The 27,796-nt window shown below is 53.0% G+C and overlaps 1 protein-coding gene across 3 annotated transcripts; it reads right to left on the bottom strand.

Annotated features, from left to right (window-relative positions):
• Window positions 1–440: 440 nt before the first annotated feature.
• Window positions 441–24,786, bottom strand: HIP1R (huntingtin interacting protein 1 related). 3 transcript variants are annotated; one of them, XM_086761393.1, is made up of 32 exons: window positions 24,659–24,786; window positions 13,997–14,060; window positions 13,443–13,585; window positions 12,959–13,015; window positions 12,625–12,705; window positions 12,422–12,498; window positions 12,055–12,116; window positions 10,801–10,941; window positions 10,281–10,338; window positions 10,122–10,197; window positions 9,764–9,901; window positions 9,628–9,686; window positions 9,485–9,557; window positions 9,092–9,275; window positions 8,929–9,017; window positions 8,541–8,657; window positions 7,995–8,096; window positions 7,560–7,754; window positions 7,160–7,307; window positions 6,742–6,828; window positions 6,328–6,438; window positions 5,812–5,948; window positions 4,939–5,049; window positions 4,756–4,814; window positions 4,405–4,435; window positions 4,213–4,275; window positions 3,671–3,771; window positions 2,954–3,059; window positions 1,996–2,119; window positions 1,779–1,840; window positions 1,422–1,613; window positions 441–1,328 (listed from the first exon to the last, which is right to left on the bottom strand). In XM_086761393.1, exons 1-32 carry the CDS (start codon window positions 24,734–24,736, stop codon window positions 1,281–1,283), a joined length of 3,174 nt encoding a protein of 1,057 aa, XP_086617519.1. In that variant the 5' UTR covers window positions 24,737–24,786; the 3' UTR covers window positions 441–1,280. The 3 variants fall into 3 exon arrangements, with proteins under 3 accessions (XP_086617519.1, XP_086617517.1, XP_086617518.1); XM_086761391.1 differs by lacking the exon at window positions 24,659–24,786 and adding an exon at window positions 18,817–18,962; XM_086761392.1 differs by lacking the exon at window positions 24,659–24,786 and adding an exon at window positions 18,817–18,962 and having other exon boundaries at window positions 6,328–6,435.
• Window positions 24,787–27,796: the final 3,010 nt, after the last annotated feature.

Genomic DNA, 27,796 nt, shown 5'->3' with positions numbered 1-27,796 from the left:
CTATAGAGCAAGATATGTGTGTGGAGATCGCTCGCTCTATCTATAGAGAATATATGTATATATATATACACACACACACACATATATATATATACTATATCTATATATAGTGTGTGTGTATATATATCTATATATATGTGTGTATATATATCTCTATATAGAGACATACACCCCCCCAAATACCTATCTTAACTCGTGTGTGTGTATGATGTCTGTGCGCGCGTGCGTGTGTGTGTGTGTGTATTTATATAACAAAACCATAACCCTCTCTCACCAGTCCTCAGTGGCCACAGGGCCACATCACCCATCTGTGTCCCCACACACCCCACCCTCTCCCAGTGCTGTAGCAAATTCAGCAAATCTTGCACTTTTTATTGCCTTTCGCTGCCCCACCATTGAGGGCCAGCTTGCTTCAAAAACTGACCAGGCACTGCAACACCTCTTTTAAATATTGCTTCTTTAATAATCTACATCGTGGGAGTAGCTCCAAGGGAAGATACAGCTGACAGGCTTTTTCTTCTGCCCCCATGCCTCTCCCCATCAGTAATTCCTTATTGCTGCAGCCTTTCTCCCCCGGCTCCCATAGGCCACGGTTAGATTGAATTCTGCTAATTATCTTAAATATAAAACATAATGCAACTGATCTCTTGCTGTTGCTGTAGTAATAAAAAATAGAAAAGGAGGGGGGGAAGAAAAAAAAAAAGTTTGTATCCTTATTGCCAGTGTGTGCTAGTAACTGCTTTTTCCCTTCCACAAGCCCTTCTCCTGGTGCCAGTTAAGGCTCACGTCTCCTCTGCCGAGGGCCGATCCCACGCTGAAACAGTGTCAAATTATTCCTCAGGCTGAAAAAGAGGAATTTGAAAAAACAGTTGCAAGAAAAGCCCGACAGTTTCCTACTTTAAAAACAGGTCACAGTTCTCTGAAAGGGTCTGAGCAGTACAGTAGAGCTACATTTACTGAAAATGTCTAGTGCTGATAAGGTTTGGTTTTTTTTTTTTTTTTTTTTTTAAAAAAAAAATAAAATAACCCAAACGAACCCCAAATTAAATTAAACTGGGAAAGCCAGTTGGCAGACCAGGAGGAGGGCATCCCGCACTGCCCAGAGAGCTGGCAGGAGCCTCCCTGCTCTACGCATAGGAACCAAGTGAAGGGGAAAAAAAAAAAAAAAAAAAAATTAAAAAACATCCAGTTTTCCAGGCCAGGCGGTGAGGAAACCCCCACGCATGAAGGCACTCCAGCGCGAAGGCAACATGATCCCTTGAAAATACAGCCAGCTCCTGCTAGAAGTTTGCCCCGTGAGGTGGGGACGGACCAGGGTCTCGCTCAGGCTGAAAAAAGAGGAGAGGAAAAGCAAAATATCAGTCACTTGTGCTGTGAATGCAAGCTCCCCTCCATGTCTGTTCACCCCCTGGGGACCCTACCTCCCCGTGGCCGGGCTTCTGGGCCAGGGGGGGCTTCTTGAGGATGCCTCGCCTGGGGGCCGGTGCAGGCTTTGCCTCTCCATCCTCAGCCGCCGCGTCGTAGACCCCGGCCAGGGCGTAGTGCTGCTTCCTCAGCTCGCCCAGGCGCACCCGCTCGCCCTCCAGACGCTTCTCCAGCTCCAGCACCTTCACCTGCACCCAAACAGCCATCCTGGGCCCCGTGCATCCCACGGGTGCAATCCTCGCCCTCCCCAGCGCTGTGCTGGGGGGAGCAGAGGAAGGCACCACCCCCCCCATGCAGGTTTGGATCAGCCCGGCCTGAGGTGGGCAGCACCGAATCCACCTTCATGGCTGTACCTGTGTTTCCATCTCCTCCTTCTTCAGCTTGATGAGGGACATGCCCGAAAAGTCCATGGTGTCTGTGGTGAAAAGCAGGGGGTCCTCGCTGAGCACACCCCTTTGCAGAGGACTCTCACGTACCACTGCAGAGATGGCTGGACACCTTGGGGTGTTCCACTAGGCCAGAAAAAGATTTGGGATGGGTTCTTTTCCCTTTTCTTTGTGAAAACCTCACCTTTCTCCTCAATCTGCTCTTGCCCTGACTTCGTGGAAGCCACCACGTTGGCCGCCATCTCATTGACGTTGCGTGAGCACTCCTGGAGCCGACTCAGGTTCCTGCTGCTCTTCTCAGCTTTCACCTGCAAAGAGCACAGGGACGGCTGTGGGTCCCCCACCACGGCACATCCCCCCGGCTCCAACTGGCTTGGGTGAGCCCCCAGGCAGCCACGTTCTCCATGAGAGCAGAGACGCTGATCACCCCACATCAGAAGAGTCCTGGGGCATGAAAACCCAGGGTGAAAAGGATGGACGGACAGATGGACACGTTTCTTCTCGATGACCCCATCGCAGCCAGACAAGGTGACTCCTGCAAGGCCCTTCAGCCCCAGGACACCAAACCAGCTCCGCTCCCACCTGAGCCCAGCACACATGGATAAGTAGCATTGGTAAAGACAGAGCTATTTTTTTTTTTTTATAACCAAGCTCTCAATTTTAAAACCATCTGCTGTAAAAAGAGGAATGGATCCTCCTCCCCCTCACCTGCATCCCCATTTGCTCATTGAAACCTCCCGCCATCGCTTTCGCCCACACTGACAGGAAGGTGGCAAGGACCAAAATCCACCATTCTCAGTGCTGGCGCCCACAGTTGCTTATTCGGGGTTTCTCGTTAGTTATTAACATTTTCTTTACATAATCAGCTTGATAGGAGGCAGACAAGAGGTTTTACACATCTTCATTTCTGAGGAAAGCCCTGCTAGGTGTGGGAATATTAACGCAGGTGAACACACAGGGATGAAAACCACCGCCTGACTTGAATTTCTCTTTTCAAGCCCTCCCTGCTCCGAGAGGCTGCAGGACTGGCGGACAGGACAGCCACACACTGCTGCCCCACAGCATCCGTGGGACAACACCGTGGGAACAAAATGACTTAAAACTTGAGGAGCCGCGCGCACCAGTGCTGCTGGGACCCTCACCTTGGAGGCAGCCACCAGCTGGGCCGTGCTGGCGGCGATTTCATGGGAGCAGACGATCAGTTCTTCGTATTTGCCCATGTGCAGAACGACTCTGTCTGCTGACTCCCTGCGTCACGGATCAGAAGGGAGATCGTATCAGAGATACTCGCCGCGCGCTACGGAGCAAGTGCAGGTTATTGATCTCCTGGTGTACCCTGAGAAATCAGCATCAGACCTTGAACCAGCAGCTTTGCCTGCAATTATTTAAAGCTCATTTACAAAGCAAACAACTCAAAGCCCAGATCCAGAAGTTCTGGATGGATGTAAAATACCTAAGGAGGCAGGATCGTGTTTCTGTGATGAAGTGGATGAGATTTGTAAAGCTTTGTCCAAAAAAAAGCCCCCATATTTCCTGCACTGGCACAAGGACATCCTGCCCTGACCCCAACCACCCCATCCACAACCATCTGAGCAGCAACCAGGACACAGAGTATTTCATGGCAGCAACTTTCACATTTTGCAAACAGGGAGGAACTGGCAGCCCCTCTTCTGGTGACCGTCTGCTCTGACCCAGGCTACGATGCTCTGTAAGGAATGAGCAACAATGCTCCAGGCAGACTCAGCAGCGGGACAGTGTGGGTTATCGGGCGATGGAGAAGCGTGGGCTGGCCCCTGGCGCAGCACACGGAGCCGTGCCCAGAGAGGCAGTGGCCCCGGGAGAGGTCCTGGGGTACCTACACGAGCTGCGTGGCTCCCCAGCCCACCGCCTTGGAGGCAGAGATCAGCCCTTCGGTCCAGCGCGAGTTCTTGGCGTAGAACTCCTGAGTTGTTGCTGCCCCCTGTTGTTATGAGAATATTATGGCCTGTATGAATTTGTTTTTAATACACAACAATCTATAAATCCATAAATCCATTCAAAACATCCACATAAAACACAACAACATATAAACTCGCATATAAAGCCATAAATGAAGGAATTGGCAGCATTCCCGTGCCCTTCAGGCCGCTCTTACTGCTTAAATACGTATCGAGAAAGCTACCTTTGGAGCCCCAAGCCTGCAAATTTGGGCTGGGTTTAAAACACACAAGTTTGGGCCATCGTCTCTAGATAGACAAGGCTTTGCAAAGGCCACAACGATGTGTGCATCTCCAGAGAGCGGGACTGCCAGAGCACCGCTACCATGGCAAAGCACAAAGCTCAGCTGGTGTTTCTGCAAACTGTGGGAAATTCTCCCGTATTTCACGTCGGCGCAGAGACACAAATACAGGGGAGGCCTTACCCGGCCGCTTTCCACTATCTCCTTCTGTAAGTTGGTAGATGTCATTACAAGAAGTCTAATAGCCTGGAATGCAGAAAAACAGGTTTTGGTGTTTGATGGGGATTTTATAGAGAAGGGTTGATGCTGTGGATGGTGAGGAGTTACAGTTTTGTGCAGTCTGTGATGCCCCAGATAGGTTTCTGCAGTACTGACCTTCATTAGGTCCGTGCAGGAATTCAGAATTCTGTAGAGAAAGAAGAGAAAAGCGGTTAGCATCCCCTGTGGCCAAGGAAGCAGGTGTTAGCCTCCGTTAGAAAACGGATCTCTTTTGGAGACCAGCCAGCCTGCAGGTTACTTCTAAGCAGCCCACAAAGCAGCTGCAAACAATTGCTTTAGAGGTGCAAGACAAAGGTCCACCCTTCTAAAGAGAATTTCATGCTCAGCGTCAGGAGGACGCAGCACCAGGCTGCACGCGAGGCTTTGGAGCAGAGCACAGCCCAGCCTAGTACGGGCACGGGACAGAAACCTGCCCGTGGCTGTCACATGCTGCCCCTCAAAACTCACCGCTCATTCACTTCAAGCTTAACTCCAGAGCTCTCATTTCTGGCCTGGCTCATCATCTCCTGTGGGGAAACACAAGAGGAAGGTTGGACGCCACGTTGCTGGAAGGGCGAGCAGAGTGGAGGAGAGATGGACACTTGGCTGGCCCAAGGCACCAGAACGGCCCATCCTCCAGCTCTGTCTCACCTCTATGCGCCTGACGGCATCCTCAATTGTCTCTGAGGTGGAGGCCATCTCCTTCTCCACCATGTCCCCCAGCTCTTCTTGCTTGATGTCTAAGCTCTTGGGCCTCAACTCCTGCCAGAGGAGGCAGCAGCCGCCAGGAGGTTTTATGCAGAAAGAAGGGAATATTGGTAAGGAAAAACACCAAACCGAAGTATCCAATTCCTTTTTGCCCCCCTAAATAAATAAAGGTGCAGGAGCAGCATTCTGCAGACCACGAGGGTGGAGGTACATGTGCCAGCAACTTGCAGCAAATACGGCACAGGGAGCTCAGAGGTAAGAAACGTCCCAAATCAAGGTGACAGAACTCAATCACAGGAGCAGTTTCAGCAGGGCAGGGCTCCAGAGGGCTCTGGAGAGTGGACAGCCTTTGAATTAACAGCAGTTTAACGGGAAAGAGTAATGGGGGCTTTGCAAAAAGAAATATCAAAGTTGGGAAGTTCAGCTGATCTGAGGGCAAGGGTCTCCGTGCACCACCAGGAAGGGTCTCGGTGCTCGGAAGCTGAGATGGCTCAAGGAAAGCACCAGAATCTGTGGGTACGAGGGACAAGCCACCCCAAAGCCCCCGCTCCAACCCAGCATCTTAAATTTCAGTTCTGGACAATGGTGAAAGCCATGTTTTGATTTTCTGAGGGGAAAAAAGCTGTCCATCACCTCCCTGGGAAGCAGCCAGAAAGCTGTGAGCAAACAAACACACCACCTTGACAAACAGAGGCAACATCCTACCGCATCAACCGACTGCTTTGGTTTTTTCCTTCAGGAAATACCAGTGCCAGCAAATAACCCACCCTGCCAGCCGTGGGCGGGACGGCGGGCGCGTTGGGCTCCATCTCCTACCTGGGCCAACTGCAGGACCCCCCGCAGCGCCTGCCGCACGTCCCCCAGCTCGGCGTGCCCCAGCGTCTGCTTGTCCTTCAGCTCGCCTAGGTAGTCCAGGCTCCGCTGCCCACAGTCCCGGCACTTCTCTGTCAGCCCTGAGGAGAGGATGGGTTGGTGCCCGGCCCCTCGCTGGACAAGGGGTCCCTCCATCCCAGCCCTGCCACCCTCCTCTTCCTCCTTCCCTCAGGCACAGAGATGATGCTGAGCATCAGTGGCATTCAGCAAAATTCTTGCAGAAGAGGATAAATCAGTTTCCAGGAGCAAAGCAATGTTCCTGGCCCAGGAAGGGGCAGCGGAGGGGAGGGAACGTTGGGAAAGAGACCACGGGGAGCTGGGGGACCTGTGCTGCCCCCAGGGAAGATCTGCCCGATATCTAGCCCCTGGCAGAGGGAACTTTGGCACAGCCACCCCAAAAACAAGCCCCACAAGCAAAAAACCCCCCCAACACCTGCTGTGTCCACACACGGCACTCACGGTCAGCGTGGTCAGTAGGAGCCAGGTGGGACGTGGCGCTGCCGTTCACGATGGTGTCGGCCGTCAGGTGTGCAAAGCGGGCCAGAGCCCCCACCAGTCCTCCAGCATCTGCTGGTGAGGGGATGCGGTCAGGTGCTGCCAGCCCGGGGCACCGCTTCCCTGTCCTGGGGGCTGCGACCCACCCTCCAAGGCACCCAAGGATCGGTACAAGAGCTTGGGGAGGTCAGTCTACCCCTCCAGTTCGTAGTTGCTCCTTGGACGAGCGCATGGAAACCCACCAACTCCACCCGCCGTGTCCCTCCATCACCAGGGTGCTGCACGCTTGCCAGTGGCCCCGAAGCAGCCAGGGGCTGCTGGATGTAAACAAATAAAAGCAAGATGCAAGCAATGCCACCGGTCCCCAGCCCCAGGTACCTGCCATGGAGGCCACGTACTGCGCGTGTCCGTTCTCCAGGGTGTCCGTGGACTCCAGCGCCGCCTGCGCCCGGCTGAGCAGGTAATCTGCAACGAATTTAGCTTCGTTAGCACAGTCAGGCTGCTGAGCGTCTGAACGAGCACGAGTGCCGGCTTCATAAGGCACGACTGAGTGGAAGCCGAGACGGCTTGGGTTCTCGCAGCCCTGGCTGGGGAGCAGCACTAAAATTTGAGTTATTAAAGCAAAACAGTGCTGAGATTGGAGCTAAAAATTTACCCCTGGGAAGTGAGACCCCAGCCTCCTTGGGTGTGATGTTTGTTGGGAAAAGATGCCTGGGGGTAGCTGAGAGGCAACACCACGTGTCTCAGAGGGACAAGGGGCTGTGGGTCGCAGCCCCCACGGTCAAACAGGACATACCTGGGGAGCTGGTGCAGCGGACGTGCAACGGGTCGTCCAACTTGGCCACCGCGTCGCGGAGGATGTCCTCCGCTTCCCGCACCGTCTCCTGCAGGATGCTGAACTGCTCATCCAGCAGCTTCTGCTGCAGGCTCTGCTCCTGGTTGCTCTGCAGGGCAGGAGGGACGTGTGGATGGCACAGCACCCCCATCACCACGGCCCCGTCACCAGTATGTCCCCTGAGAGCCCATTTGTGGATCAGACCCAAGCATCTCGTTATTGCTGGTGCAGGTCACGTCTCACCGGCTACACTGGCAATGGCTCAGTTGAGTACCCCAAATACCCAGCATCCCCAAAAGACGTCTCGCCCCAGCAAGTGGAGGGTCACCAGGAGGACCAGGCTCTCCAAACAGCACCATACCTTCTCCAGGAGCCTGCCCTGCAGCTCACGGATCTCCCTTGTGGCCTTGTCCACCTCCTGGCTCAGCTGCAGCTCCTTCTCCTCGACGAGGCCACGCACGGAGAGCAGCTCACACTCCTTCTCGCTCACCGAGCGCCTCAGCACCTCCTTCTCGGCGTGCAGGGCCTCCACCTGGGCACTGAGCTCTGCGCCTGCCTGCCAGCGGGGTCAGGAGATCCCTGTCACTCAACTGTCACACATTGTGAGCCCAACGGTTACACAAGGGGGAGCTGAGGACATGCCCAGCTCATGACATTGATGGGGCAGACCTGCATTCAGCCCCATGATGGCTCCCTGGGCTCCTGTGTGGCTTGGCAGCGCTGCCAGGCACGCTGTCTTGCACGACAGGGATTTGTGATGGGGACTTGGGTGCACCCTGCGCCCCTGGCCTCGTACCTGCTTGGCGTGGCTGAGCGAGTGCTGCGCCTGGTCCAGCTCATCCCGCCGGGTGTCCAGCTCTTGCCGCAGCTGCTCCATCTGCACGCTCTGGTCCTCCAGCTGCAAGCACACGCCCGCACCAGGGGCTCAGCTGCTGCAAATGCACTCCGGCCCCGCTCGGCACTAGCGCACGGCCAGGACGGCAGGAACAAGCCCGGCCGCGTTTTGCAAGAGGGGTTTTCAGGGTCTGGGGGGGTGTCTCCTGAAAGGGCTCCTTTCCGCAGGGCCGGAATTTCAGGAGCAGCCCCCAGCTTGGACCCCGGGGAACAAAAGCACCCCAACCCATCAATTTGCATTGTGGCATTTTCCTGGGCAAAGAAATGGCACATTTGGGAAAGAGGGAATGAGGCACGCTTTAAATAACACTTTCCAGAGGAGCTAGGGCAACTTTTTCTTTTCAGCCCTACCCCCTGTGCCCAAATTGGGCACAGCCACCGTGTTTCCTGGGCTGGAAAGGCTCGGTGCCAGGCTGGCGGGGCCGGACTCGGGGCCGCACTGGCTCACCTTCATCTCTGCCTCCCGCTTGACCTGCTCCACCTGAAACGCCAGCTGCTCCTTCACGCGGGCCACCTCCTCCTGGCTCTGCTGCGTGACTGTCAGCTGCTTGGCAGTGTCGGCGTTCTGCGCGGGGACATGGAGATTACTGGGTGTTCAGAGGGGGGACCCTCGCCAACACCGTGCTCGTTCTGCCCGAATTCTGGCTGGAGGCAGAGCTCGGAGATGCCTTTTTCAATGGCATCCAAAACACTGACCACGGGTGGGCAGGAATTCAATAGGTGCCCCCCAGCTGGTGCTCAGAAGTCCCTAGGTGCAGGACAACGGGACCAATACCGGGTGGGACTGGGCACGCACGAACCACGCCGGCAGTGGCAGAGGGAAGAGACAGCGCTACCTTCCTCAGAAGCTCGGCGTGCGTGTTGATGAGCTCACTGTGCTTCTCCTTCAGCTTTGTGTAGCGGATCTCGGTGGCGTTGGCTTTCTCTGGATGGGGTGAGAAAGCATCAGCAACCCTGGCGCGGGTATCCCGTGGCCGCTGGGCGCTGTAGGGTACCTACTTTCTGCTTCGGCGCAGAGCCGCTGGGACCTGTCGCTGTCCTGCTTTGCCCTCTGCAGCCTCTCCAGCTCATCCCGCAGCTGCTCGTTGTCCACCAGCGCCTTCTGCTTCTGCTTGCGCTGCTCCTCCACTTCACCCTCCAGGCTGTTCACCTGTGCCTTCAGCTGCGTGATGTACCGCTGCGCCTGCCGGTTGGGACAGCAAGGGACAGGTCTCACTCACATGCCTCCGTCCCATCTCTATCAGGAGCCAGGTCCTGGCACTGGGAAAAGCCCCAAAACACAGCGCTGGGTGCCAAGATCCCGCTCCTGCTGCATCCCGTTGGGGTTTACACACTACAGCACCAAAAAACACCCCGCTCTCCCACACCAGCTGCTCCCTGGCTGGGCTTTACCTCCAGTTTAATCTTCTCCATCTCTGCACGGAGCATGTCCACCTCCTTCTTCAGGCTCTCAATCTGTGCATCCCTGCGGAGAGAGGCAGGTTGGTCCCACGCAGCAGTGGCCGCCCCTCCTCTGCCACTGTGGACCCCTGTACCTGTCATCCCGAATGCCGTTGGGTGGCCCGAAGGTTTGCTCAAATATATCTGAGGTGATCTGGGCAAGACAGAGGGTGCCAGGCTGAGCCAGGCTGCGGGTGCCTGTCCCTCGCCTTCCCGTGGTCCCCATCCCACCTGCGGCTCCGTGGTGGAAGTCGTGCTGATCTCAATGAGGTTCTCCGGCTCCTCGTCCTCAGGGGCTTCCTCAGGGATGACGACCACTGGTTTCACATGCTCGGCCAGCGCAGATGCCCGCAAGAAGTTCGGGGGGCTCTGCAGGAACAAGGAGTCATGGTGGCATCACCTGGGGTTTTGGGGACCACGGCGGGCAAGCTACCGAGAGGAGGGAGGCAGCCATCTCCCTGCTGCCGAGATGGGCTGGTGGGTCCCTCTGCTGTGTTCCCAGACCCCAAGCCCATCCGTGGGGACACCCCCACGCACCCTGAACCCACAGACTCTCTAAAGCATCACGTATGACCAAACCCCACCATACCTCCGGCAGCCGTGGGATCTGGATGAGTCGCTTGAAATACAGCATGTCGGATGCTTTCTTAAAGAAGTTTTTGAGACTGGAGAGCAGGAAAAGAAAAATCGCTTACAAGGACTGGCAGGAGGGAGGGGAACCCACCACCACACCTCAGCCCCGGGTTACCTGCGAAACTGCTCCTGGAAACGGTCTCGGTGGCCCTGCAGCGTGTCGGCCGGCAGACCTGCAGCAAAGCAGGGGACAGCCGTGACGGATCTGGGGCTGCAAATTCATTCACATGTGCCCGGATCCCTCCGGCTGCAAAAGCCAGCGTGGTAAAGACCAGGTGGGAGTGGGATGTGAGGGGCCAGGATGGCAGTGGGGTGTTCCAACCCCTGGCACAGTGTCCAGGGACACGGCACAGGGAGAGGTGGGCGTGGGAACCCTGGAATACCCGCGTGAGGCCCAGCAACCCTGTGCAGAGTGCTGTCCAGCCAAGGCACATGGGTTTGAGTTCAACAAGGACAAGCCTTTCTAATTCCCTCATCTGGGATGTCTGAGTGGGCTGGAGCAGGTCCTTCCAGCCCGGCTGGGGTATAGGGACGTGGCGATGGATGCCTCCATCCACGCAAGCCTGACCCTGAGAATCCAGCCAGAAGCCAGATGTGGGAGAAGACCAGCACGGGGCACATCCCCAGGGACTCACAGGAGTGCAGCTTGAACATCAGCTTGACGGCGTAGTGGTAGAGGTGGCTGCAGTCCTGGATGACCTGGATGAGGGGGGCCAGGCGGCACTGCACTGCCGACATCTGCGAGATCGCCATCGAGGTGTTGAGCTGCCTGAAAACTGAAGGGTTGAGCGCGGTGAGGCGCCGGGACCGTGTTTGCAAAGCCGTCCTGCTCCGGGTGACCTGGCTTGATCATTAACCGTGATGGACATGGCTTTGCCAGAACACGGGGTAAATGCCGGGGCTGCTGCCTGTCCTGTCCGACCGAGCTAGGGACAACCCCCCTGGCACAAGGAACACAGTCAAAGGGAGCGTGGTGGCAGAGGGAAGGGGTACTCAGCTCTGCCCCTGATACTCCGACCCCAAAAAGGAGGGATTTAACCTTGCAAAGGCACCGTGGCTGCCCTCAGGAGCAGGCTGCTGCTCCTGAGGAAGCCAGGGAAGGTGAGGGGGTTTGCTCTGCTCTACTTAATCGTGCAAGGAGCTCGGAGAGGATCCCTGGGCAGGGGACGGGCCCTTTGGCACTGCGGCCTCGCCTGCCCCGGCTCGGAAACAGATCCCTTCCCTTGGCAGAAATCCAGCCAGCATATCCACACTAGCTTCTTCCCCACTCAGCTTTAAAGTATTTATGAATATAAATTCTCTGTATAACTGGGTCAGGAGGAGGAACGGGAGGCTGACGGGAGCTGGGAGCACGGTCTCTCCCACTGCTCCCTGCTTTTCAGGGCAGCTCTGTGTTCCTGACTCACGACGGAGGAAGAAACCGCTGCATTTTTAAGCCATCTAAAAATTCCTGGAGAAGCAAACATGAGCAGGGGCCTCCAGCCCTCCCCAGAGGTATTTCAATGAGGGGAAACGAGCATTTAGAAAGAGGTACAGCTCTATCTTCTGCTTCAGGGGGATGAAAAGGACTTCAGTAACGCATATCATTAACACAGTTGTACTACAAAGAAATAAAAACATATTTCAGAGCAGCACCACTCTGTAAACAACACTGCGTTGCTCAGGTGGGCTGAAACCAGCCACGTTCCTTAAATATTTTCTTGCAACTGCCTCTACAGAGCATCAACAGGGAATCCGACTGAGAAACAACCTCGGAAATGTCAACGGAGGAGGGAGGACCCGAGCCTCCGACCTCAGCCTCCCTGAGCCGGAACTCCGTTCCCGACCAAAGAGTGAAACTATTGCTCAAGAGCCCCGGGGCGAGCGGGAGGGACCTGCCGCCTCCTCACCTGACTCCGACAGCTTCAGCTCGCAGTCCAGGTAGTCAAACAGCTCGACCGTCAGCTGGAAGCTGCCAAAAAAACCAAAACCACGTCACTTGGTGGCAGAGACATCCTTGCTCTGGCTGCTCGTGTCCGCTGCAGGTCCCCGTGCCAGCAAGGGCTCAGATCGACAAGGATTTGGTGGCTTTGCTCCCTGTGTTTGCGCTCCTCACGGCTCTGCAGGTGCAGGAGGAATCAGGCACCATCCGATTAATTTACAAGCCACCCCCGGCTGCCCTGAACAGGAGCCGTTTCGTTAGCAGGATGCTGCCAGCCGGGCGGCACGGAGCCAGCCACCGCGCACCAGTTGCTTTGCTCCTACCAGGGCACTCACATGTTGTTCACGTCCGTCCCCGCAGTCTTTTCCAGCACCTCATCCGGCACTTCCAGGCCCGGGGGGAACTCGGGATGCTTTGTAAAAGGAAAAAAAAAACCAAACAAACAGCGGTTGCTGTTAATATTTTTGCTGATTCAATAGATCCCCCTGGTAAAGCCCAGGGTGGGATGGCAGGGTGTGGAGGTGGCAGTCTCTCTCACCTTGGCATGGAAGGAGATCTTGGTGAGGAGAAGCCGTGTGTAGATGCTCACCAGCTGCCCATATCTGTCGTGTAAATGGCCCTGCCAGAGACACCAGGGGAAACGTAGCAAATCCAGAGCGATGCGACTGGGTCCAGGACAGCCCACGCGTGCCGGCAAGCCTGCGCCAGCCCCACGGCTCTTGCCTTTCACCATGCGTGTAACGATCACCCGGCGGGGTCAGACACGATGGGTATTTTGGGTGGTGCTTTGCCCTCCCCGTGCCCACGATGTTTTTCAGCACCCACCTCCAAAGCCCCCAGGAAGGCACAAATCTCCGCTTTGTCCAACTCACCCACAGGTCCCCCGTCTCTCGGATGTTGCTGCGGTACCTCTGGCAATCCTGGAGGACCTAAGGAGAAAAACGGGAGGGATGTGGCATGGTGGGGCTGGCATGGAGCTAGGGAAGTGCCTGCCTGCCTTGAAGCTGGGGAAGGGGACGGATCCGGCCCCTTATGACGCTCCAGCTTTGGGAGAAGGATTCAGGGGGAAAAAGCTCGGGACAGCTTCAGGGAAAGCATCTTGATCAGCAGTGACCGGAGAGACCCTGGATGCAGAAACCCTGCCAGGGAGAGGTTTCCTGATCCCGCAGCCACCACCAGCCAAGGCTGAATTGATGCCTTGTCCTTATGTGGGGATTTCGGAGTTCTCGCCACCCAAGCAGGCAGCGGCTGGGGCAGGGAAAGAAACCCATTCTCCACACATAAGAATGCTGGTGACAGCTGAAAACATCCCTCAGGTAACAAAGCAGGAGGGGACATTTTGGAGGGAACACTCACGTTGGGGTGGCCGTCGCGCAGGACCTTGTGCAGGACGTGGCAGAACTTCCAGCTGAGGATGGCGCTGCTGGGCAGGGGCAGCCCGATGGCGTAGGACCAGAAGGTGAACGCTCCCTTCTCGTGGTGCGTCCCCAGGATGATCCCTTCCCTGTGGTCAAGGCCAACCAGACACACTTGGGAGCAAGGGACAGGCGGGGCTGGGGACTATTTCTGTTCAACTTTCATGAAAAAGGGGACCCGTACCGAGTGTACCACAGGCACATAGATCACCACCGCGATGCTGCAACCCCCCCAAAAAAAAAAAAAAATATTTTTTTCTGACGCATCTTCCCCTGCTGCAGGGCCCTTTGCATTTTATTGCCAAAGAAATGCCATTTTATTGCACTGCCCTTCTTTGCATTTTCACTGATCAACGAACCTACACGATGCCATCCCCCAACCAATGCGTGGGTCTCCTGTCTCCCAAACCTCCCGTGGTTCCAGCCCCGTGGGGTAAAACCCCTCCTGCCCCAGCACTCCCCTGCGCCGTCCAGGCGAGCCAAGGGAAAGGATACGGCGGGCATGTTTCTCCTTCACGGGTGCTTCTTGCGTATTTATGGCCTTGCTGATGCTGATGGCCTAAAAGAGGAGGACGGAGCGGCTGTCAGCTGCGGTGTGACCCTCGAGGGGTCGAAATGAAGCACTGCTGCTTTTGGGGAATTTTATAACACATTTGTCACCTCAAAGCCATTTGTGATACATCAAAACAGGCTTTTTTATCCACAAACAAAGCGGCCCGTTAACACCCGCCATCCCCAGCACCATCGGCTGGAGCTGGGTCACTGCCACAGCACCATGGATGCTCCCTGCTGTCCCTGTCCCAGGAAACAAGTTTTGGCATTTTTGCAGCCTGAACTCAGCGCCATGCCCAGGGAGTGTTAAAGCACGACAGCAAAATGCCAAATTCCAGAGTTGTTTCTCTCATCACAAGGAGCCTTTGAACCAGGGGGTGATGGTTTGGTTTTTTTTTTTGATGATGCTGCTGCGTGCGAACAGGACGTGGGGAAAATGCAGCCCCCAAGCAAGGAGGGAGTGGTGGCCACGATGCCCATTTCGACGGAGCAAAAATGCAGAGCAATGCGATTATCAGAGGAGGATTATCTATATTTTAATATGTTTGACCACAGCACCCTAAATTATGGGTTTATTCCAAAAGACAACCCCAGCCAGAAGTCAGTCGCATCTCCTGTGTGATGCTGGCCTGCAAAACCAAACTGCTGTGATGGAGGAGGATCTTCCTTCTCCTTCCCAACTCCCTGTAGACTCAACCGCGCTGCTTCACCCTCACACAAGCGCTCGGGCCGTGCCCGTGTCTGCGAGCCCTCAGTCACCCGCAGAGGAAAAAGGTCCCAGCTGGGAAGGCAGGAAGTGGCCCCACCGCTGGCGCTCATGCCGGAAGAGAAACCCAGTCCCTCCCTGCAGCCTCACAAGCCATAGAAACTTATAAAAATGTTATCTCCCCTCCGGGGGAAAGCACCTGCTTCGACACGGCTGCTGGCCCGGGGGACGCCTTCCGAACAGAGGCACTTTCCTGCGGGAGGAGGAATCCGACGCTGGTCATCAAGTGCTCCTGACTTACGCTGCAGGAACCTGATGCTGCACCAAGGAGGCAAAGCCGCAGGTGTCGACGCATCAAATCCGCCCCGTATGAGCCCAAAACAGCTGTGCGACAGCGGCAAAACCACTGTGAATGCACCCCAAAAAGCAAGTCAGTTCCAAAGCGCTGAGCCCAGTCACTGGGAAGACGCTGGTTTTGCCTTTCCAGCACCGGGGAAGCCCCGGCGTTACCCCGCCACGTGTGGCCGTAAAGCAGCAGCGGAGTTAAGCTGGTGACTTGCTGTAATCCTCTTATCCCCAAAGGTTAATGAGCCTGGAGCGCCCGCGAACAGACGCTTGCAGCAGAGCCGCCTCTCCCAAAGTGTCCGGCACCTCTGCAGCCACCCAAAAACCCGGAGCCGGCGGAGAGGCTGCACCCTTGGCCGCGGCTGGGCCGGTGAGGAGATGTGCCACAGGTCCTTGGAGCTGCCCGCACCACCCGGTACGACAACAAAGCGATGGTTCATTGACAGAAAGCACGGTTTATTGCGTGCCGGAGAGAGACAAGCCGATGGTTTTGCAAGGCAGGGCTTGGAAACGCATCTTGCGGCAAAGAACTGATAAAGGGGTCACTGCATCTTATCGAGGTGCTCTGCACGGGGAGGGGGGTAGGGCAGACACATCTCCCAAACCTGGATTTTTGCCGTCCACAGTGTCCAGGAGCAGCACGACATGCTCATCCCAGCCCATCGCAGGGAGCCAGGCTCAGCCTTGAGCCCCACGGGGCCAGGAGAAGGCACAGCCAGAGGGGTCGATGTGCAAAATGACAGCTGACCCCCAGAAAGGAAACGCTGTCCCACACACCCAGAGACGGGAGCTCAGCCGCCCGGTGCTGCCCAGCGGGACGGGTACAGGGCTGGGATGCGGCCAGCCCATCCCAAAACCAGACTGTAATTCCCATGGGTGCTGGTGGTTTTGTTGCGTTTATTGCCCATAACCTCATTTCCAGCCTGACCAGCCAAAACTCAGCCCGGGAGCTGCCGGAGAGGCCGGTTTCATCCTCGGTGATTCAGTGCGCAGGTTTCACCTGAGCCATTTTACGTCCAGCACAGAGGAGCGGACCTGCGTGGGGGCAGCCCCCAGCCCATCCACAGCACTGCCGTGGCAGAGACACCGCATCCAGCGTCGTCCCAAACAAACCATGGTGGCACTGAACCAACGCCAATCCCTCAGAGCTGCCGGTTCCGCTGTGCTTTCGCTGGCTCCAAACCCCGGGCTGGCCAGGAGGTCCTCAAAAAGGGGACAGTGAGAGCAGAGATGGGCACAGGGCGATGCTGCAGCCTGGGACAGGTGCGCCTTCAGGACGTCCCTGCCAGAAGCTGGGCCGTGGAGGACAGCTCCAAAATGGAGAGATTCACCTTTGACCCAGCCTCTTGAGACATCATCAGCACATCTGGAGATGGGCAGGTCCCAGATGTCACTGCAGGCGCCCAATCAGCCTGGTCGAAACCCGCGTGCCACCTGCGGACAGTTTCCCACAGCTACCGGGGAGGTCCGACCCCAAAACCTGCCTGGTCACGGGCCACAGGAGCCCACACGGGTACAGCCCGAGTGCCTTACTCACAGCCCTCACGTACCAAGCCGGTGACTAAAGCCGAGATCAAAGCGCCCAAATGAAGGAGCGCAGTTTACATCCACCCTTTCTTTCCAGGTTGCTTTTAATTACGGCGCGATCCTTCCCGCCCACGGCTCCCCGAAGCCCCGGCAGGTGGATGCCGGGTCCCGGCACAATGCCGTGTTGGGGAGTGCTTTTTTGGCAGCAGAACATCGAGCTGGAAACCTCCCGGGCCGGGCAGCGCGAGGGCTGCTGGATCAGCTGAACTGCAAAGGGCTGCTCCGGAGTTCCCTTCCTAACGCTTCTCCTTCCTAAATTACACACAACAACACACCGCTTGGCAGTCACACACGTCATATTCCCAGCAGCTCCAGAGCTCGTTGGATTTTTAACTTTCTCATTTAAGAAAAGCAGAAATCGGCTGCAGAAAAGGGCAAGTTTTGTCTCCTGCCAGGCTGTGGAGTGAGCGCCTGCTGCAGGACGGCAGGTTCCCACCTCCCACGCACGGCCACTCCAAGGGGGACGTCTGCGTCACCTGACATGAGACCTCGAAAAGCATTTCCAGGGAAAGCAGGTGATCTTCGCGTCACCCGCGATCACACCGGTGCCGGCAACCCCCATCTGCACCCGTGGGCATCACCCAGCCTTTGCTGGGGAAAGGACGTGGGGCACTCGGTTTCGGCAGCATCGTTTTCCAGGGTGGCGCGAAACCCTCGTCCAAGCAAAGGCACGCGGAGAGGACATGTCGCTGGCCTCCTCGGAATATGAAGGCAATCAGCCGCTGTCTCTGCAGCTGCTATAATTAGACGTAAAAGGCAGATCGATACCCGCGTGCTGGCATCGGAAGAGTTTTGCCCTCACCCGAAGCACTCCTACGGGAAGCCACGTTAGGATAAAGCTCCTTTAGGAGAGTTTTTCAGCAGACACTAGAAAAAAAAAGGTCAGTTTGGGTGGTGGATGCTGCCATCAGCCAGCGAGCTGGATTAGCTCTAACGCAGAGTGACCACCCACTTGCCCCGTACGCGGCTCTGCCCAAGGCACCGCTGTGAGTGAAGCTGCACCCATGCAGGGCACAAATCCCACCAAAAAGCCCAAAATGCCATGGAAGGGCGTAAGGGAGGAAGAACGCACTCCCGCCCGGCCAACGCAAGCTGCCCTCCAGCGCAAGAGGCAGCGCTCCCGCCGCAATTATTTATCGGTGGTGCCCAGCGGGACGATTGAAGGAGACGCGTCCAGAAGGAACTGGAATTGCCGGTTTTCTCATGTCGCTCCCCAAACCCAAGCTCTGTTTCCTACCCGGGGTGGCCGAACGGTGCCATGACCCCCACGAGGCCCGAAATCGCCGCCTGCTGTCGCTGGCGCTATGCGGGGCCAAACCAGCCCAGGAGCTGAGGAAGGACCAGCAACGAAACAGGGGAAAGGGGAGAAGTTGGAGCCTGGAGAACGAGAGGGGTCAGCGGATGCGTGCCGGGAGGTCGCTGTTAGTTTTGGTGGGGCAGGCGGCGAGCCCGTCCCTCCGTCCATCCCTGCCCACGGCTGTGGCAGGAATTAAGTCTCCCCGAAGCCGCATGCCAGCCCCATCGCTGCCCGAGCGTCACCCACCCCGCGGGGGCCGCACGAAGGGCGGGAGGGCTACGGACACCCCGGGCCAAGGGGCACCAACCGCCTCTGGGATTTGTTTTCGCTCTGCCACCCTCTCCGGGGCCCCGCACCCCGACCTCCGTGAGGAGACCCCACGGGTGACCCGGGGCGGGGGGGGGGATGTCTGACCCATCCCGGTGCCAAACAGCCCCCGGGTTTGTCGGGGCAGCCGGTGCCGCCACCGGGACCGAGGGGCACGGCAGGGATGCAGAGACGCGCGGTACCGGTGCGGTCGGCACCGGGGAGCAGCTCCAGGCCCGGCCGCGGCCACCAAACTTTCCCCGCGTGCTCGCGGCCGTGTTTACCTGCCGATAAGGCCCGGGGTGGGGGTGGGGGGGTGCGGGGGAGGCGGGGAGGGACACGGAACACACCGCTTGCCCGGGGCTCTGCTGCTCGCCGGGGCGGCGGCGCACGGCGGGGACCCGGCCGGTACCCACGCGGGACCGTAGCGGAAGGAAGCGGCGGGGCGGGGGAAGCGTGGGGACGAACGGACGGACCGGGGAGGGGGTGGGGGGTGTCCCCGGAGCCGCCCCACCCCCTCACCTGGCTCTTGTCGAACTGCTCCCGCTCCGCCTCCAGGCTGTGCCCGCCGCGCCGGCTCAGCACGCGCGCCGGCACGCTCTTGATGCTGTTCATGGCGGGCCCGGGCTCCGCGCGCCGGGCAGGCAACGACCGGCAGCGCCGCCGCCTCCGCCACCACCGCCGCCCCGCCGGCTCCTCCCGGCCGCGCACTGCGCCGCGCCGCCCCGCGCCCGCGCACAAGGGCGCCCCTGGCGGCCCCGCCCGCCCCCGCGCGGCCAGGTGGGGGCGGTGCCAGGCGCCAGCGCTTCCCTCGCCGCCCGGGAGCCACACGGGGCCCCGGCCCAGGCGCGGGGCGGGAAGGGCGGCGGCTGCTGCGGGTGAGGAGACCCGGGGCTTCGTCGCCACCCGCTTCTCGGTCTCCCCTTCGGAAAAGTCAAGCAGAGAGGTCATCTCCCCCTCGCCCCCCCGGGGAACGCTGGCCGGAGCTCTGTTTTCTTTCATAATAATTCAGGACGAAAATGCAATAGCAAAAGCGCTCCCAGGGGGATTTGTAATGCTTCCAGAAATAAGACCGCTGAGTTTGAGACAGCCTGAGGTTCAATACGAGCCCCGGAGCAGCTCTGTAACGCAGGCGGTTTGTAATAACACACCAGTATTCCCCTTCTTCCCATTCCACAAATCCAGGGCCAGCGGAAGAGCACTTTAAATTCACACGGGGGTTCGGTGCCTTTGACCACCAACACCGAGCACCTTCAAACCCGAAAGCACAGCTCACACCCAGAAGTTGCACCCATTGCTCCAGGGCTTGATGCACGGTATAGCTGCTGGACAGCTTCAGGGTATGGCCGTTGGCAGCTTTTTTGGGGGGAATTTTTGTCATAACCCCAGCATCAGATTTTGAGGATGGAGCCCAGAAACTTTCTCTGGAGGCAGAGGAATCAAATGCGCTTTAAAGGCTTGGGGAAACTAAAAAAAAAAACCAAAACAAAAACCCTGAGCAGCAGAGGTTCCCTCTGGGTTAATGCTTGCAGGCAGAGAGGGAAAGAGTGTGGAGGACAGCAGCTGTGATCAGAGTTGGGCGACTAATTTTGAGGCCATTAGCGCACAAAGGAAAGCAGGCTGTCGTTTAGTTAATTAAAGAGAAAGCGGAAAACTATAGGAAAGAGTTAACAGGGGGAAGCCATGGTGCGAGCGTTACATTTCACCACAATTAATTTCATGGCAGTGAACAGACTGAGAGACTCCCGCCCCCACGCAGGAAAAACGCTGGCGCAGCGCTCAGCAGTGGGGATTTGGCACGCGTGTCCCAAACTGCTCACAAACCGCACGCGACCGAGCGGCCCACTTGCGTCTCCGGCAGTTGGCATCCTATGGTGCGGAAAACCGTCATAAATCAAATACCAAGTGTGTCGGACAGGGTGTTAAATGGGCAAAAAAGGTACAGCAAAGGTATCACCTTCATCAGCTTATTTGGTCTTTTATTCAAAAAACAAATTGTTGTAAACGGAACATGTCTGGCCCAACAGTCAAAGATAAAACCAGTTTAAACACTAAAAAGCCGGTCACATTATGCCTGGCTGCTGCTGTGCGGTGCTAACACAGCCCACACCCCCACCTGATCCTGTCAGAAGCTTTTCTTGGAATAAACAGCTCCTGACTGGGAAGAGTTGTTTAGCCCCTCGCGTGGGTGACAGCTCTCCAACAACGCAGGAGGCAGTTCCTGGTTACAACACTAATTGGGAACTTCCTATAAACATTATTCATCTCTCTCTACACGGCAAGAAGTCCAGAACAATAAGCTAACAAAAGAATGCCTGGCTCTGTCATACTCTATAAATATTCCTGAGCCACCATAAAAAGAAAAGGTAAGAAAAATAGTTCCTATGTCGTAGCAATGACACACTTAACATTCTTAAAACACAAGCTAGTATTTAACCTCTCAGCTACGAAAATAGTTTTGTGAGTCTTCCAAAACGCCAAGAGAACCACAGAAAAAAAAAAAAAATCAGGTAACTTTCCACTGTAGCTGATGGTCTTCAGATCTAAAAATTAATTCTGTATTGGAAACTTCTCCATGCGCTGCAGAAAATGAAAGATTTTTGTTAAAATACAGGAACATTTCCTCTAAAATACATGAAGCAATCACATATATGTCAATTTACTAGATATATTTTCACACTGCAGACAATAAAAACACGGAGTAAAAATATCAAGAGGAGAAAGGTAAACAAAGCCCTTCACAGTCAAATGTTCTGAAATAAAATCTTTCCAGTTTGTTTTGCAAAAAGGAGTGATCTTTGCGCCCTTGGCCAGCCACTGAGTCACAGTTTACAAGTAGTGGCGCAAACTATGGTGTCCAAAACTGAATATATCCTTTTACTCATTGCTTTCCTCCTTTGTTCTTCAACTCTTCCCCACCCAATCTCTCTCTAAAGGAAAAACAACTGACTGATGAAAATGACAACATCGCTGTCAGCTAGTTAGGAAATCAACCTCATGTTTATTAGTGCATCTGCCCTCAAATGTTTTGAAAGCAATTTAAAAAAAACAAACAAACCCAATCAAACCAAATCAATTACTTCTCTAGAGGAAACTGCACAAACAGTTATTCCTGGACTCTGCAAAAGCTGCTTTGGACTTAACTGATTACAGTGATTCAGTGCCTTTTAATAAACAAAGCAAATAAGAATTATGCAGCAGCCAGTGACTTACACAGTCACTAATTCTTATCATGGATCTACAGTGAGTTGTGGATGCATTTGTTCCACCAGTTCTTTCTCACTTGAAGCAAATGAGATTATTTCTGTAGGCTAAGCGTGTGCTCACCACTTTGCTGTATCAGCATGGTGCTCAGCAATTTTGGGGATTTACTCAGGAAACTTTTAACATCAGTAGTTTCAGGATGCAAGTCACAGTGCTGGCTTCGATCTAGAAAACCTCCAGCTTTTTACCTTCAGGGTCTTTTTAGGAAAAGAAGAGCTCTCTACACAGGAACATTACAGCAGAGCGAGGTGCGGGATTCCAGCGACTCAGCATCCATTTCCCACGAGAGCCCCATTAGCGTGCGCTGAGCAGACCCACCTCACTTTCAAAGAAGACTTTCTGTCTCCAGACTTAACGCAGACACAGCAGAACACCAGCCTGCTACAAACCACCACCACTCCCCAGGGGCACAGGGGGTTTAACTCCACAGGGGAGAAACGGTTCAGGGGCTGCAGTTTGGATACAGCGAGCGCGAGAAGCACTGAGCACCAGCTCCCCACCAGATCGAAGTTGGTCAGTATGAGAAATCCAGTGCCACACAGCTTCACACTCCTGCTTGCTGTGTAACAACTTCCCTTTGCAGACAGGCACTTGAGTTGTGTCAGCACTGGAACATTTCTTTTTCGTGTCAATTTTTCCCCCGATTGTTCCTAGTTCTTACTCGGTTTTGGGTGGTGTTCAGTATTTTAACCATATCTGGTTACTCTTTTGTCCTCAGAACCAGACAACACAGTGCCTACCGCAAGCATCCAATTCACAGCAGTAGAACAAACAATCAGAGAGTGAGAAATTTCCTGATTCTAACAGAAAAAAAACCAAACAATCTGCTATGGGCACAGCTGCTTTTTATATTCTGAAACGGTTCTATTCAATACATTCTGCTTTTGGAGCTCTGAGCCCAGGAACAATATGCTAAAATGGCCCTTGGCCGTGGCACTGAAAAACACTTCCCATCTCTTATTCAACAATGTTCGTACTCTTGATCCTGTTATCTGGAACACACAGAAGGATTTTAACTACAATAAGTGGTGTGCAGGCACTCGGGAATGGAGCTGCAAGATCTGACTGCCCAGAGGATGAGGAACATCCGGGAGAAAAGTTTAATTGTTTGACTAAAGGAATTACTTGCTGCCTCAATATCTGTTTGCTTTTACAGTCCTCACAAGAGTTTTATTGGAAATGCATTCAGAGCAGTGCACTTAAAATCTCATGCCAGGCTCATCTCAGAAGTCCACAGACTTGTATTAATATTGCAGATGCATTTATAGAGAGGGAAACAAAAAAACAACCAACAAAAAAAAAAAAAATCAAGTTGAAAACGCTTTCATACTCATGAAACATCATAGAGAAAACAATGGAAGCTTAGCATCTCTTTCTTCTGCAGCAGATAACTGGGTTCTGTGAAGAGCTTCTGCAAGTTCTGTTGTCTATATTGTAATGCAAAAACACTACGTGGAAATCAAAGAACTGAGAATAGAAATCACAGAGCTGCCACGTACAAACTGGCAAAGCAGCAAAGATACACTTCTTAATTCCCTCTTCTCATCCCTACCCCAAGCAGGGCACAGAATCCAACAGGTACAAATTCTTACTGATTACATTCTAAGGGTTATATTTGATACATATAATCTTCTAAAGTGCAGTTTAAAAAAGCCTCAGGTAAACCCAGTTTTAAGCACAGATTAGTTGGCCTGCACAGATTAACTAAAACACGCTTGACAAGTTTTTGCGCAGAACCGCTCTGAAAGTAGATCAAAGTTCTACAGATGTGGTTCAGAAGCTACCCCGGCCAGTAAACACGAGCCTGTGTTATTTTCTATCCGCTAATGCAACCATTCTGAATGGGAAGCCGATTTCCAAGCTCAAAAATGCAGTATCAGGTTATAAAGCAGAGTCATGCTCGCTACTAAAGGACAGCTGGTTTAGCAGAGCTGTGACATGCCAACCAGTAAGCAGGAGCCAGACAGCTGATGGGGCTGGGCAAGAGCCACAAGCAACCACTGTTTTGCAGAGAGCTTTTCAGGAATCTCTCCTACAAGACAGTCTTTGCAAAAGACTACACTGCTGCTGTCTTTCACGCTGAATGAAATCCTGCAGATGAACTTCTGAACAAAATATCCTTTCAGTTTATGCAAATGCTGGCACACAACCTTTACACTCTGTCAGTCAGTCCCGGCACAGCTAAGGTTTTATGGTTTTGAATGTTATCAAAATTGCTTTGTCTGCTACTTACAGTAACATGGTTCTTGTCAAGTTCATACCAGGATAAAAGGAGTGCAATGTTCTTAGAGAGAGGCAATGCCTTTCAGGAGAAAGCTGAGGTTTCAGCATGCAGCCTTCTCCTTAGGAGTCTGCTTTAAAACCAAAAACCTGAATTCTCCCTTTGTGATACGTATCAGCACAAGTTTACTCATTTCTAGTCACAACTGGTACAATCTTCTCAAACAAGGTAGAAATTCTTAAGGATATTTATGAAAATAACCAAGCGTCCCCTTCTCCAATTACTCCTATTGCCCACATACTCAAGACAGAAACTCCCTATCAGCATTCAGGCTCATAAAACAAATTGCCATGACAGCTACATACAGGTTATTTTCATTGACTATCAAGTCTATTTTCTGACCCTGCAATGAAGGAACTACAACTATTAACCCACAAAACCTCTGAAAGTTATTTAAGCTGAGAGTCTGGTTTAAATTCCTACACAAAACTATTGTACGTATCACCTATTTCCTATACTGTCCTCCTTTCCACAAATATACTAGTGTAAAAATCAGTTCTGAATGTAAGTCATACTTCTGTTTACTTTTTTCTAGACCTCCTACAGCTTGCTCCAAAATGACTTCTTCCTTCCATCTGTTTAGACACATGCAAAAGTCAAATCCTGTCATAACCTTGAGAAGCCATAAAGAATCCCCTAAAAAAAAAAAAAAAAAAAATTCAAGTACTTCATGCTAAGCCGTGCAGGAATTTTCTCTTTAGCAAAGCACGAGGAGGACATTGTTTATAATGTCGTAGCGCAAGTCAAGCATAAGGGAAAGGATGTTCCCAGACACTATTCCCAGCCACCTAAATCTAGCCATGAGAGAGCAATATATACCGTATCAACGCTGCTGCTGTTTGCACTGCAGCAAGGGCTCGCGTGGAGGAGAGCGTTAAGCTCCAGATCAGCAACCATCTGTCGAGACTCAGCCAACGCATGCCGCAGCTTACTTATGGGGGAACTGGTGTCCTGGAGGAGATAGAAAGGGAGCCAAAGTTATGAAATTATCTTTTCGGAATATGTTAAAGGATTATAACATACCAGGGATCATCACTTTAATTTTGAAATGTCTCCGTTCAAAATACTACTACCTAATGCTGCTGGTATTTCTAATAAACACATAGTTCTTCCTAGCACCAGCTTTTTAACAGACCTTCACACGCACTTGCATAGAGCACACACAACAGCAGCACTTTAGTGATAAAGGGGAGAATAAACAGAGACATGAGAAAAAGGAAAAACAAGCAGAACAAGAAAGAAGCAGTGTACAACAGCTTCCAATAACTGTGTCCAAGCGTATTCAGATATTGCGCTTAACTGGAATTAACACCTATCAGCCAGCAGCCATTATCCTAGAGTCTTTAATTTCAAAAGCTTCTTGTTTATTTTTTAACTCACTGATGCTACCCAAGACATACTGGGACAACAAGGAATAATTTCAAAAAAGTATTTTACCACATTTGCTTTAAACCTGCTGTCTCACCATTGAGTCCCTAGTTCTTCCTGGCTGGCAGACATTCACTTTCCTACCGTTGGTCACAACTCCTCTGAAAATTAATGAAGTACATTCTGCAGTAAGATACTGACTTGGTCCGTGGTAGCACTGCAGCATCTATTTGTTGGCTTAGCCCCTGAAAGGCTCCTGACCTCAGAGAATTTCTCACATCTTTAAGGCCTGTCTCCTTTCTGGGTGGATGTCAAACAGGAAGAATCCAAGTGAAAGGAATTCAGATCCAGATTTTCTTCACTGTTAAAAAAAAGACATTGCCAGAAACAGTATCACCATCCTGTTAAACGCAAATCATGGGCCAACATAATCACAGGCCCCGAGCCAAGAAAGCCATCAAGCATGTGAGATTACTCTGGTCCTCAAGTTTAACAGCTTCATCAGATCCATTCCACCCTCTGAGGATAACAGTTTGACATTCAACAATTTCAAGAACAGCTACATGACCACGTGCTTGAGTATCTGTGTCACCTTGCAAAGCGCACACAAAAGGCAGGGCCCAGCTCCTCCCCACACTCTGGTACCCTTTCTTCTCTCACCCTACTCCCTTTTTTTTAAGCAACCATGAGGCATATTAACATTTGTAGATATACTCCAAAGGAATTTCAGAGTCTTTTAAAGTCATCACCTCACTTCAGCTCTCACAGGAGAGCTCTCCCATAGAGGCCTTATTTTATTTATTTCTAAACACAGCAGCAAGCAGTAAAGTGCTGTTCAGGCAAATTGTGATTAAACTCAAAGCTCAGCTGCCTGACCACCATTTCAGTGTGGAGCTGAAGCACACAATCTACTGGCACACAACTTGCCCTAGGTTTTAGAGCAAAACAAAACAAAGTCAGCACTGGGTATAGCTGAGTGTATTTAGGAGTATCTGAAAAGCAATTTAATTGATAGTTACAGCAACAAATCATACCCAGCACCTTATTACTGTCTGAACACTGACTCACAGCTGCCCCAAGCTTGTCCTAATACAAAAGGTCTTTAGTCCTTAATGTCCTGTCAGAAGACTGGAACTTGTCCACAGTAAAGGTTAACTTCATCACGGCCTACCCTAGATAAAATCAGCTCTCAATTTCAACTCCTTAAAACAGAATTTTATCAAAACGTACCAAATCCCTCACTCAGCTCCAGAGCCAATTAATCACAAATTCAAGACTAGAAATAAGAAAAGCTGCAGCATGTTAGAAACTGTCTTGATCACCTACTCCAGCGGTACAGCACCCAGCAGCACGCTGAGCCCTCTGTCCCCTGTTTTCACACAGCACTGAGTGCTGCCTGTGCCTTGGACAAAGACGCGTCCTCATTTCTGCTAGCAGTGAATTTCGTTTTCAACTGCTAATTTCCATTTTACAGTTTTTAAAAAGCAAATAAAACAGCGACCATCTCAAAATAAAACATTTATATATTCATCACACTTCTGAACAAAACAGAAGCACAGTGCTAGCACTGCCTGGATCAGGTAAATAACTAAAAAACCACGTATATTTAAAGGAAAATAGCGTCTTCAAATTTACAATATTTCATGAAGTATTCTTTAGATACAACACATTCCACACCTGGCTAGACTGTTTAAAAAAAAAAAAAAAAAAAAGGTTTATTTTTAAATGACATTCATCTAAGAGAAAGCCCTTGTGACAGATGCCAGCTCAGAACTGTCTGCTGTGTCTCACTTCACTTCTCTTGTAAAACACTGGGATACACAGGGCTTTAAGAGAGAAGAGCTCATGTTTGTGAGCTTCTGACAAAGAAAGGCTCTGGAGAGATGTGAGAGAACAAGCCCAGAAGCAGGGGATGTGAGGAGATGCAATAAGCACAGCCAGTTTTGATGAACAAACATATTGGGAGGTGGAAGGGGAACCAAACAGTTGGATTTTGAGGCAGGGAGATGGCTCAAGGAACGGGTGGCTTAGTCGAGCAGAGGCACACTGAACAAGTAACTGCTGACGCTCCATCTTTAAAACCAGAACCGAGATAAAAATCCAAAGGCAGCAAATGTTGGTCCAACATAAATGAAGTCACTAAGAGCACACAAATTATTCCTCCACTACAGCATTTCACAATCACTCTTGCAGTTGGAGAAGGTATTTGACTGTGTAACAGCCTTCTTGTTGGCTGTTCCAGAATTCAAGAACTCATGTCAAAAATATTTGCTGGGCTGACAGGGAGGTGCCAACACCCTTCCCTACACCCAAAATACATCATCAGCACTACGAGCCAGCAATGGAAAACCAGAGGATCCAGATTCAAGTCCCAGAAGGAATGCTGTGTTTGTGCTCTGCGATTAATAGCTTAACAAGAAGCCCGTACTGAGGACTGCAATACTACTGCCTTCCTCCGATTTATGGGCTGACAATTTATTTGGTGGCAAATTAGAGTCAGCAAAGGCTGGAAAGCAGACAGTCTGGGATTTGCACTGAGTCAATCCACCCCTGACTGGCAGGGCTCCTAGGACCAAACGTGGGCATCAA

Source organism: Chlamydotis macqueenii, chromosome 17 (genome assembly GCF_036417535.1).
Source record: "Chlamydotis macqueenii isolate bChlMac1 chromosome 17, bChlMac1.mat, whole genome shotgun sequence".
NCBI lineage: Eukaryota > Metazoa > Chordata > Aves > Otidiformes > Otididae > Chlamydotis > Chlamydotis macqueenii.
This window is presented reverse-complemented; position numbering and strand designations above follow the sequence as displayed.